Below are 13474 nucleotides of genomic sequence, written 5' to 3' on the forward strand. Positions count from 1 at the left end.
AAATTAATTTTCATGCAATAAAAATACTCGTATTGACTATTTAGAACTCACTGTGAAACTTTGAAGAACCTTTAAATCCATTTTGTTAACCAGCTTCTTAGTGTAATGGCCCCCTGCATGAATACACTATTATTTGTCAGTTTTGAACGGCATGAGAGACATGAGAGATGCCTATATTTTTGGCTTTTTCTGCGCTTCTCTCATTGGTTTTAAGTGGGTGGGGCTGGCCAGGAAAAAGTGACTGTCATGCTATGCCATTGTTGCAAAAATCAATGGGTCTGCTGTCTAAGAAAAGATAACAAAAATGGCTTGAGTTGCAAAAGTTATTGAGGTGCTTTTATTTACAAAAACAGTGAGGAAGCCAGAAAGTTGGACGGCCACAGCAAAAACAGAAAGACCAAAAAACCTGTCTGGTTTACAGCCTCCCTCACACTGACTCCTCGTGAGCTTTGGTGGCCAGAGGCTTATAAATGTTAAGCCCCTCCCCCTGGACCAACCAACTGCTGATCAATCAATTATCTTCCCTTTAAAGAATCAACTTCACTGCCAGTTCTTACATGAATCAAAAATATCACACAAATATCACTACATATAAGCATCACCACTTCCCAGTCAAAGGCCTTAAATAAACCCCAAAGCTTTGACACAACTTCATCAGTTAGGTAACATCACCTTTAACCAGGTTAGACATGGTACCTTCTGCCATCAGCACACCTGCACGGGACCTCTGGAGCCTCTATATAAGCCAGCACAATGGATCGGCTCTGTTTCAGACCCTGAAACATGTGCCGTCAGCAATCAGTGACAGAGTCTTCGTCACAACCATACACCAGTCAAATGGAGAGATCAGAATCTGATGAAAGTTGCTGGTTGTTTTGAGTTAATTAGCAGAAGTTTTGACTTAAACTATTGTTTGACCACTGGGAAGCAACAGAGAAAAGTGTAAAACATAAATCAATCACCACCCTATAATTTCTAAATTATTCTATACAATAATTTCCCATCCGGCAGATGCAGAGCAACATTAGCATTCATTTAGAGCCGTGTTTCTGGCCACCTGGCTAGTGTAGGTCCAATATTCATTCTCTTTTAGCTCTGTGTTTGGTCTCTACCCACCCCTGAAGAAAATATGTCTCTTTAGCTGCTAGTTGCTCAACTATGTCCACAAAGTAGTTGTTGATTGTCCGTCTACTGTTTGATTCTGTGCAATACAGTGGGGTTTAAGCTTGTTCACTGAGAACAGCTGTAAGATTGAACCAAAACAGTAAAGCTGAGGGCCGTATGACTAAACAATGAGCTGAAACTCAATGTAAAGCTCAGTGAAGCAGAATTAACACTGCCTACCGCAAGCTAGAAAATTGTCTAACATCTTGGTGTCTTTCACATGAAAGCATTAATAGTAATGGACCACTTTGAGGTTGGACATTACTGTCTAACCTGTTTAGTATTAATTTTTTCCCTCTTAATTTCTACAGTACAGTACTTACAGTACAGCACTGCTCTCATCACACATCACTGACAGCTGTGCTTTGTAATTGTTTTGGGGTCTCTGATTCAACTTCTGACACAACAGTAAGAAATTCTTCTTTTAGCTCCTTGATAACATTTAAGTAAATGTTTTCAAACAAACGGGAAAATATCACCTCATATGGCAATTTTAGGGGTTTCAATTATATTTATAATGCAATTTAATGCACATGCTACCTGTTCTGTTATGAACAGGTAGCATTCATGAGGCTGAAGTGAACAATTTATAACAAGTACATTTGGTGACTCCAACTTAGAAAATTTGTACAAGAGATTTAGAATAAGGCCCATCGTCTATCTGTCTGTTCTTAGGGGGACGGGAAACATAAAGTGGGTTCATTAGAGCATTTTTTGCTGAAAACAGCCACCTTCTGCGCAAACAAAGGTTTATGAGAACTGAAATTGAAACAAACAGTAAAATTAAACACCATAAAACCCAAAACAATGAGCTAAAAGATGCTAAAAGGCTATCACATCATTTGTTGCATTGTGAATATAAATATGATGATTAGTGTAGCTTTAGCCTATTAAGTCACAGATACTTGTTGCAGAAAAAGGTTTCAGGGATTCTACATGGTTAACCAGCTTGGGTTATCAAGTTATCATGGGAGCATGTTCTGAGTGTAGCGTTACCTGAAGATATATGTAACAACAGTTTAAAATACATTCATACATATAGCTGCACTCAAAATTATTCAACCCCTTCTTGACAAGCATCTTTAGTAGTTAGTAGAGCAGACACCAGGTTCTGACAGCGTTCATGAGGAATCTTAGCCCATTCCTCTGGCATTAGCTCTAGTATTCTGGGGTTTGCGTGCTGCAACTGCCTTCTTCAAATCCCACCAGAGATTTTCTATGGGATTCAAGTCAGGCAACTGTGAAGGCCACTCTAGCATCTTCCAGGACTTTTTCTGAAGCCAAGCCTTGGTGGACTTTGAGGTATGCTTGGGATCTTTGTCCTGTTGGAAGGTCCAATGACGTCCAAGCTTCGGCTTCCTCACAGACCGCTTGATGTTTTCTCCTAGGATTTTCTGGTACTTGATTGAATCCATCTTGTCCTACAAATGCTGCAGGTTTCCTGGTGCCAGAAGAAGCAAAGCAGCCCCAGAGCATCACTGAGCCACCTCCATGCTTCACTGTATCTTCTGGATGTTCTTTCCAGTGTCTGCCTCATTCTTGCTCCTCCAGACACACCTCTGATCCATAGACCCGAAAAGTTCCAGTTTTGTTTCATCAACAGAATCCCAAAACATCTCTGGCTTAAATATATGGTTGTTTTGTGCTTTTGGGTCAGAAGTAGTGTACATCTTGGAGTTGGGGCATGGAGGCCTTCGGTGTTTAGTATGCGTCTTACTGTAGAAACTGAAACCTCGGTGTCTGCTGCCACCAAGTCTTGCTGCAGATCTTTTGCAGTTACTTTAAGGTTTTTTGCCACCTGTCTCCTCAGAAATCTGGTGTCAGCCGTTGATACCTTCCTCTTTCTGCCACTTGCGGGTAGTGTAGCCAATGTTCCTTTAGCATTGAACTTGCAAACTATGCTGGTATTTGATATATTGTATTTCAAGAACACCTGATGCTACTAATAGGGCCCTTGATTAGTGGCATTGGGTGTACTTGAGGCAACACCTGATTTGCAAAACGAGTGCTCTCATGAGGGTATCTATTCAGCAGGTTGAATTATTTTGAGATTGCAGTAGTCATTAAAAGTGGGATACTGTGTTGAATTTGGAGAAACCACTTATATTATTAGTTGTGTTGAGCTATTTAAATCGTTCTTGTTTGAGTTGTTCATAGAACACAACCGAAAGTTTGTAAATTTTGCCAATACAGCTAATTTGCAATGGGGGCAGAATATTTTTGAGTGCAACTGAAAGTAAAAGGCCTAACAATGTCTCATCCAGTTCAAGGTTTTACATGGAATGACTGAAACCAAACATTTGTTTTTACTTTACTTAGATGCCACACTGCAGCCCGATCCCATGCTGATATTAGGTACAGCCTTAAGGACAAACCTAAATGACTAGAAAATTTGGCTCCCATTTATCTCCTTTTTGGTAGAGATTACAGATGAACACTCGTGATTATTCCTTATATGATGGCTTCTACAGGAAAGGACAAGGTTGGGTAGTCAGGGAGGATAATCATATTTTGCTATTCTCTTCTTTTCTTTATGCTTTTTAGATTTTTTTTTATCCATTAGACAGTCTGCTCACGAGTCTGCTCTGTGATTGTATGTGCATGCGTGCCAAGAAAATCTTTAAGAAAGTTGTGATCATCATTTCAGCAGTTGTAGAAGTTGTATCTGCTACTGAATTATTAACAGCTGATGATTCACAGAACATTGTAGCAGAAGTTATGAGCTGTGTCGCTGGTTCATTGAAAAAAAAAATGGGAATAAGGTAGTAAGTATGAGCATATCATGAAAACCCAGAGTCCATTGAAAATCTATGGGAAACAACACAATTATTAAGGGACCTTTGAAATCTGTGATGTTAAAAAAAAATAAAAGAAATAGAAAATAAAGTAATATCAAAGCTTGTCCATGATTACGCAGTTAAAAATACTGACTTAATTTTGTACCAAGATTTGATGTGAAAAAGGGATGTCTTATTGCACCTATATCGCCCATCAAAATCATTTGGTGATTCATTTTATCAAACAAAAAGGCCAAGTCCATGGTTTACCACTTCAGCCTTACTTGTGTACTGAGTGTTCCAGGTGTAGCTGGAGGGGTTAGATTGGGGTCATTGTGTCCAGGCATGCTCCATCTACAGCCTGGTAAGATAACAGATTCCCCATGAGACTTAGAGACAGTCAGGCAGAACAGACATATAAACTACTGCAGCGTAAAGTAAAGGGTTATCCCGGCCAACTACTACACACGAGGAGGTGAGAGGCTTGGCAGGGTGGTGGATGGAGGTGGCAGCAGTGTGTGTGTGTGTGTGTGTGTGTGAAAATCCTTTCAATCATTTCAGCGAACCTTTTCTTCAGGGCTTTGACTGTTCTGTATGTGTGCATTAATTTAAGTTAAATATATGTGAAAGAATGTGTGTGTGTGTGTGTGTCTGACTTACCCTTTAGGTGGATCTTATTTTCCGGGCTGTGCACCAACACTGAGCTAACTGAATCCAAGCTGTCGTAGTTACTGCAGCCGAGAGGGCCCGTCCTTGTTTCAGTAACCTAGGAAACAGAGGAAGGACAGTTCTATTTACAATATGTGTTTTTTGGGGGAGGGTGTGTTTTTTTTTTTTTCATAATGTCACATTAGTGGTGAATGAGGCAGACTTTTGTTCCCATTTTCTGGTAGTAAAGTACAGGCAGGTAGATGACTGGATGTGGCCTCTGACAGCAGAGCTCCATCTTTTGCTTCACTCCCACACCTGCAAGCTTAGCAAACTCTTTTTATACTTTTTGTTGAAATTATAACTAGAAAAAAAAAATACTGTGGTTTTTGACTCTACTGTTATTTGGGATCCTGCCCCAGGTTTAAATTCAGATAATTTCCCTCCATCAGCAGGATGAAATACTGTCGGTCTGTCTGTTTGTCGTTTTGTTAAACTGTCCGGCCCACAGCTTCTGCTTCGGTTCGCTCGCACTGCTCTGTGTTGTTTTCAACCTGTTAGTTCTCTTCTGCTGTTGTCAGCGAAAAGAATCAGGAAGTGTTCTGAAAACAAAGAACTCCTTATCAGCTGCTTGATTTTCTTAAAAGGTTAGCATTTCTGTTCTATTGTCAGCCTCATTGTATTTTTCCTCATGCCCTCTCATTCTCTTACAAAAATGAACAAAACCAAGTTAATTTCTGAAGGTCCATGAAATATTTATTATAGCAGTAACATCTGACCTGGACTGGATTTGACATGTTGTACAAGATGCTCTGCTGTAATGTAGAAATGTAGAGGATACAACAAAAGGTTCATTTCCAGAGTGAGCATTCGAGATAATACAATTAGAATAAGAAAAATGGATATGATGCCATTTTCCACTTAAATCACGCAGTTTGGCAAATATCCTTGTTCCTCATATCATCACACCCTGCCTCGCATTCAGATTGCATCTATTGTCAAAAGAAATAGAAGTTAGCCTTCGAGGCACTACAAAAGATACACATCTCCAACATCTCTGAAATATCTTTGGGGAAAAAAAGGCGTCGCTAAGATGTAGTTAAAGATTAGCAAGAGATAAAGGCAAGAGGCAAAGGGAGATTAGTGGAGGGGAAAGATGCCATTTTGGGTTGTTGTTAAAGCCACAGATGTGGGCACAGATAATCTGCTCTAATAATGAAAAAGACTCAACTGTTGGATCCCATTCATGGTCTTGTGCTGTACCGCAGAACAATCAGTTCCATATTGAAATTCAATTCAGCCTTTAAAAGTGTCTTCAGACTATCGTAAAGGGAACTTTGGAGGCAGCATGTAATTTATAATGACACTGCAAAGATGGACGAGGATGCTAATACACGCATATTCACTTGGGTTATTGCAAATTAGAGTTTGAAGACATTTCAATTTGAGTGGAAAATTTGTGGCCAATATTTTTCTGCTGCGTTAGTAACCTTATAAGAAGTACTTATTTTGTCCTAGTTTTGTACTGAACATAACCTATACAGATTATTATTCAATATCTTTCATGTTTCTATTATCAGGGAAACTTCTGTGTTCGCCCATTCAGTTCAATATAGGTAGAATTTATTTGTCTATTGTCATCTTTTCTTTTTCTTCTTTTCTGTATTATATGTATATAATACATCAGGAACTGCTAGGTGAATACCTCAGGCAGCAGAAACATGATAAAGTAGAAGAGGAGGATGAACCTTCCTGGAGGGAAGACCCCCTACATCTACCACCAACAAATGGAGGCGATGACAAATATCAAGAAATCCTTCTAGTGGCTTGAAAAGCCTGGATTAGAAGACAGTATAGAACCACTAATCATGGCAACACAAGAGCTGGCACTAAGTACAAAAGCAATATAGGCAGGGGTCTACCACACCAGACAGGACCCCTGATGCAGGCTGTGCAAAGATGCTCCTGAAACAGTCCAGCACATAATAGCAAGGGAAAGATGCAGGCAACAGTGTACATGGGACGTCATAACTAAGTGACTGGCAACATGTACAGGAACATCTGCACTGAGTTTGTGCTGGAGGTCCTACGGTCAGAATGGAAGACACCTCCCAAAGTGGGTGAGAATGAGAATGGATCCTGGAACGAGCTAAGATCCTGTGGGACTTCCAGATCCAGACCGACAAACTGGTGATGGCTAACCAACCTGACATCGTGTTGATAATATATTACTGTGAATAGTGAATCCTGGTATTTATGGACTTTATGATCACACAGCAACAAATGAATTAATGCACTTGGTCAAAATATAGTATGGGACTGAAACAACTTGGTTCTCAGTGGAAACTATGGAAGGAGGAGCAAAGTTTGCAAAACCTATGAATGAATGTTTTTAAAATGTTTTCTAGTGTTAATTGTGATTTTTACACTCGTAATTAACATCCCTATAATGTGGGCACTTTATATTTTGCTGTCTTTGTAGAAAGCACGGAAGCCTCAGAGCTGACAGATTTCCACTGAGCTACAATGAATACACAATGAGCTTGTTTGTAACTCCTGTGAGAAACTTCAATCATAATCCACCTGAGAGCTGCCACCCCCGTCTCTGCCTTTGTTGAAAACTCCCAAGAGCCCTTCACTGTGTGGATCATTCAACCTGGAACATTTTGTTTTTTTTAGTGTTGATTCAACAATGTGCATTATTCAAACATGGTGCATGGCGTGTGTTTTCTTATGACCCTAAAAGCTTTTTTGACATTCCCATATCGGGTAATGTTGCTATTCATTCATTATGGTAGTGAATTACTGCCGCAGCATCTCTCTGGAAGAGACATCCCATCTGCAACAGCGAGCAGTGAAAACAAGCTGGTTACCGAGGTTGGGTTGACTGCGGTGAAAAGGCTGAACTGGTAATGCTAGGTTAGCGCCACCAGCCACTGTTAACCGTCTTCCTGGAGCCGGACTTTCCGGCTCTTTTCTATAGTTCTAGGGGAGGAGTCATGCTAAGGAGGCTTCACTGAGTCATTGAGCCACCATTTCTGCCCCCACCCCCAAAATATCCTGAGCACAAAAAGGATGAAAAACACTTTCTAGTGTGGTCTAGCTCCACAGTTCAGTACCAGATTTGACTGTCTTTTTTCAGCAGTTATTTTCTAACCTGTATAATGTGTTTAGAGAAAAGCTTTATTCTTTGGGATGTGATGAAAGTCATATATTGCACATTGCTTTGGACCATGTAAACTACCAAATTAACTACCCAGAGGTAATTTCTCTTGTTATGACGACGTGAAATATACTTTTATATGATGGGGGATTAAAGTTACAGCACGTGTAAAAAGTTACTGCAGAAAATATTTTTCAAGAGTATAAAGATCTTAGTTTATGTTTCTATAACTGTTTATCTTATATTTGTCAATAAAAAATGATAATTTTGTACAAATTGGTTTTTGACTTGAAGTGTGTGACTGCAGTTCCCCTGCTGATTTCAGATGTTGACAACTGTAGTGCTTTGGTAAAAATACTCTGCCTTCCTTTGCATCATACAGAGCCAATTCCTCTCATTTCAAAACAGCAGATTTGACACAGATATTACAAAAGGTTTTTTTTTTTTTTTTTGTCTCACAAAACTGTAGTCTAAACTGGATGCGTGATTGAGGTTCCTCCACTTTATTGCTGGAGATAAAGATAATGTATCTCCCTCCCACCTCCTACTCTGCGCTGCTGCCACACAGAGCCCAGAGGCGTACATGGACACAGGTCAAGTACATCCCACTCAGTGTCGCTTCCTCTTGGGTGAGGAGTTGATCTGGCAGAACACGGCGCAGCAGGTGGCTTGCATAGCAGAGATCCACATTTAGCAGGAACGTGTAAAGGATGCTCTCCTTCAAGTGGGTGTAGCCGTGTTTGTTGTGTGTGCACTTGTGTGTGTGTGAGTGTGTGTAGGCGGGTGTGCAAAATCACTGGGTGTTGCTAAAGAATGAGACCGTTCACCTGCTTGTCGATCCTCAGTGAGAAGTGTTGCTTCGCTCCTGTCATCGTGGACACGTACACATGTGAATTTTTCATCTTGGGATTTTTTTTGTCCAAATGTGATGTCAAATTATTGATGCCGATGAGAATAAAAGAATACATGTATATGCACATACAGTACCACGTGGTTAGTGCGAGCTTATCGTAAAGCAATAAGTAGTTGTGAAACTGTTGTGTCACTCTGTGCCTCAGAGGTAGAGCGGGTCTTCCATCAGTTGGAAGATCGGCGCTTCGAACCCTGGTTCCTCCAGTCCACATGTTGAAGTGTCCTTGGGCAAGACACTAGACCCCAACTCGCTCCTGCAGCAGGTTCGCTTCAGTGTGTGAATGTGTGTGAAAGCTCAGATTCGTCCTGTATGAAAGATGTGAATGTAGTGTAAAAAGCATTCTCGAAAAGACACGATACAAATACAGACCATTTACCATCATTGGTATGTAGATTCAAGCATGAAATCCTCTGGATCAATTGATGATTTTGGGGAGGCCTGCTTATATGTGGATTATAGGAAAAGTGACATTCACCTTGGATTTAGTGAAAAAATCCCAAATCCTAAATGTCCACAAGTTTTCAACAATCCTTTTTGTCTTTGGGTGACCGTTAATTATTCACGTATATAATATGGAGGTTTTCTGGGCATGACCAGCTGGTTGGAGTCCTGGAGGCAGACTCAGAACATGCTGGAGGGATAATTCTATATCTCACGCCTGATAATCTTGTCTTGGAATCCTGCAGGAGCAACCAGAGGTTGTGGCAGGCTAGCTTAACCTACTGACACTGGGTCCCGGCCCCTGATGCACAGCAGGAAACTGAATGATGAATTGATGAGTAGGTGGATGGAATAGTAGTTTTTAAAGTGCCTGAAAATGTGGATTAGAGTCTTTTCTTTTTCTTTATAACATTAAAAAATAATAAGTAGCAATCAAAGAAAAAAAAAAATCTTTTTCTACAGGATCAGATTTGGTTGACAGTGGTTATTAGCAATCACACAACTGTCATCAACCCAACATACAAGAAGTATATAAGAATATAAGAAGCTGATTAAGTAAATGGGTTTTGTGGGATATGTTGCACATGGAATTATGTTTTTTTTTAAATAAGATACAGTAGAGTTACAGAGGAAACAGCATAGACATGAGATCCGACTCAAAGAAAGGGTGTTACAATTGCGTAGTCAACATCTTCAACCCCCTGGCTAGTGATCCTAGGGGTCCTAGTAAAGCCATTACCCTGGTGGTTTACTTTTCTGGACTGTGGTGAAGTGTGAATCCGTACTACCGCGCAGTGTCGGAAACTGGATGTTTTAATCACTTATTCATAACTTCAAACTGTCAATTTAGATTTGCTCTTTTGTTAACTAGTTGTCATACATTCTCTGTGCATGTTGTCTCCAGGTCTCCATTTATTACTTTGTTTGGGGAAACAACCTCAGGGGTAGATCCCCTTAGTTGGGAATCACATCTCGTTGCACAAGTCGCAAGTTCTGCTGCTGACTGTGAAAAGGAGCACTTATCTGCAGACACAGTTTGCGTCATCGGGATGATTTTATAGTAATATGTAAACACTTTCTGCTTAGCTTATTTTAATATAGAGAAAGTGGAGAAAAACGCTCAGATTACACAAACTGTTCACAACTTTAACCACAATGTCCCCATTCTTTGTTCAGTTGTTTCAAATTGCCTTTTTTTTAGATTAACTTTCACAGATGCAAGTCCCAGTGGACACACTGTCAACAACAAAGAATGCCTTCCTCCTGATAACAGCAGCATTTGAATTGTTATTTAAGTTGATTTGCTCACTTCCTCAGGTTGATTTCCTATGGAGATCGGGCTGTGACAACTCTCATGCTTTCTTCTTTTGCATATGATACGTGCAATGCGATCGCATCTAGCTCTCCCTGCTTTATCGTTCTTGTACTAAAGCCTTGCCTGTCACAAAACTGCTAAAAATGTATGAGGTGGGCAGAGGGGAGGACTTTCTACTCTCTGAAAGAGTTCCGGAGAGTCATTGGTGTGTCCTTGCTGCTGACAGCTGGTTTTACTCAGACTGTGCAGCAAACACGATGAAAAGTATAGTGGGTATTGTAAAAATATCCCATCATGCATTTCAGAGCAATTGAACCTTTTTAAGGAAGGAGCACACAGAAATAATGCTTTTGCTGAGTAACACCTTCAGTTTTTTTTCTATTTTTGAAAAGTATAGTTTGCTAAAAAAAAACTAAACTGAACATATCGTAACTTCAATCATACCAACCTGTTGGAGGCCAAAGGTTTGATGTCAAGCCCCCCCCCTCCCCCCACACACACATAATCATTCACAATTCATCTTGAGTCCCAGAGCCTAACGAGTTTTCCTACGCTGGAGTCATTCCCTCTTAATCACCCCGTATTACTGAGCCAGACAGCCTAAGAGGAGACATCAACAGCTCAAGCTTCCTTGAGAACATGGTAGTGATGAGATCTCATCCGCTGCCTGTCCAAAATATTTTTTGCACAATTATATATCACACAAATATGTTGTCCATTCATTTTTATATTTGATCTATTCAAGTAAGGTTTTTGCTTGCAGTATATTGTCCTTATGGAGCGTGTTCCTTAAAAAGTAACTTAATACCTAACTGAGCAGTGTGTCACTGTAACCAAACTTAACAGTCATGTCATGCTGTACTGTCACACTCGAGAGCACACACGCAAGAAGAAAAATCCAAGGAATTATGAGTTCTGCAAACAATAAAATGGTTTTGATATTAAATGGCTGACACCAACGTGCTTCAGCTGACGGCCTTCATCGGTGTGTTGTGAATAAAACACAGACACAGACACACAGCACAAAATCTAGGCAACAAATTCAAAATGAATTTCAAAACCAATTTCATATAAAAATGACATTTGTAGTGCACTTCTGTTTTTCCCATTGTTTGCAGTTGTCGTAGCCCTCGAGTGACACTGAGTGTGTGTGTGTGTGTGTTTTAAGACTTTTTCTTTTTGATTATATTCGATGCAGCCTGGATATCACCTCTGCATCACTGCAGCAACGTGAGAAGGTGAACCACTGGTCAGCCAAAAGAAGATTCTCAGCTACTGTTAAGTTGCTCTTTTTTTCATTTTCAAAATCTGCAGTTGTTGAAATGATGTACAAATGATGTACGCTACTGGACATGCAGTAACCATGGAACTTCTGGGGCTCTTGGGCTTGTGGGGCCAACGGGCAGTTTGCCATTTAGTCCATCTCTGAGTTAAATACATTTATTATTATTATTATTATAACATCATGTGCATTTACTTTGAAATAACATAAATTCAAATTGCATAATGAAACAGCTTTTACTTTGAGGATATCCCTACTTTTCACCCCTTTATATATGATTTTTCATATCAAATGTTTTGTAACTTTTGAATTCAATGCGAATTCTGTCAACATCATACATAATTATGCTTTACTTTGGTAAATACAGCTCCACTCAGACCAAACCTAAGAATCTGGAAAACTGTCAAACTATTTGGACTAAAGACATGCTGTTAAAAAAGGCATTAGATGCAGTGTGCAGCTGAATGTGTGCAGCTCATACTTCACAGAATATCACTGGATGGCTTGAAAACAGACTAACTGATGCAGAAAATAGATCTCAATGTTCATTTACCACAATTGTTGACTTCTTTGCAAAAGATAAGGGACTGTGTCAGTGTGACAGTCGTGCATAAGCCTCTCCGCACAGACACAGATGTTTCAAAATGAGCAAGATTTCAGTTCATAATTAATTCAGGCTTAGCCGATAATGTGTTTCTGTGGCCTTATGAGATGCAGCATTCATACTAAGTATACTTCAGTAAGCAAGAAAAGTCTTGCTTGTTAATTTGATTAAAGTGGTGTTTTGCCGTGATGAAGTTAGTCAAGAAATATATACTGCATGTGATGTGAGCTGCACTGCTCTGAGTTAACTATCTTTCCTTTTTTTTCTTTTTGGACTCCGAGTGCAGCCTGCACTGCAGCAAAACTTCATCTAGATTCCCTGTAGCTAATATATTATGAAAATGTTGTGCAACAAACTTTATTCAGTTATTAAAATTCAATTTCATGTTTCATACTAATAAAACTTTTCTCTCTAGGTAAAAGCAATTTGTGCCGAGTCCGGGAGGGCTTTGTGTTCTCCATTTCTCATATACAGCCATTCAAGGCTTTGTGGGAAAATGCATTTTCAAGCAATCAAGTGCTTTAGTGTCCCTTTTTAAAGTGTCTCTTGGCAACAAAAATGGTCAATCTCACCCCTGCACACTGCGAGCATGCCACATGCAGGGTGCCGCATTTTCAAGGATGGCACTTGGAAAATGGACCTCCTTATTCAAGGTACATACAAAGTTGACACTTAGCAATTACTTGTTTCAATCAGATTTGCTATTTAAGTTGAAGCATAAAAACACAGTCCACCCACCCACACACCTGCTGTCACCGCGTGAAAGCCAATTGATCTGTTCTGATGTGAAATATGCATCACTTGGTTATGCTTTCCTTCCAGTTGTCTAGAAAAAGGAAAATGTAAAAGTCAAAACCAGGCGGGAGAGATAATAAGGATTTATTTTGAGTACTTTGAGTGGATTTTCAACAAAACTGTTGCTCGTTGCAATTAATGATGAAAAGAGCCGGTAAAAGCCTATTGGTGGAATTTGGGTAAATGACTATTCACCCCTTCAAAGGGAGTCGAGTCCTGAGTGTGCAAGTAAAAAATAAATAAAAAATGAACCAAAGAACTTACCTGCTATAAAAATAAATGTTAAACCACTTCAACTTCTAAAATCAGAGCTACTTTGTCCTGAAATCAATTTTTTTTTTTTTTTTTTGCAAAACTGATGATAATTGCCAG

General features: G+C 39.7%; 1 protein-coding gene across 1 annotated transcript in view; it reads right to left on the reverse strand.

The window, feature by feature from the left end:
- The window catches only part of brinp2 (bone morphogenetic protein/retinoic acid inducible neural-specific 2), a 99864-nt gene that overhangs the window by 51420 nt on the left and 34970 nt on the right, over nucleotides 1-13474 (reverse strand). Inside the window, exon 4 of the mRNA XM_070845317.1 lies at nucleotides 4602-4707. Within this exon, the coding sequence (XP_070701418.1) occupies nucleotides 4602-4707 (106 nt within the window). The remainder of the gene's footprint in view (nucleotides 1-4601; nucleotides 4708-13474) is intronic.

The sequence above is a fragment of the Pempheris klunzingeri genome, chromosome 15 (genome assembly GCF_042242105.1).
Source record: "Pempheris klunzingeri isolate RE-2024b chromosome 15, fPemKlu1.hap1, whole genome shotgun sequence".
Lineage (NCBI taxonomy): Eukaryota > Metazoa > Chordata > Actinopteri > Acropomatiformes > Pempheridae > Pempheris > Pempheris klunzingeri.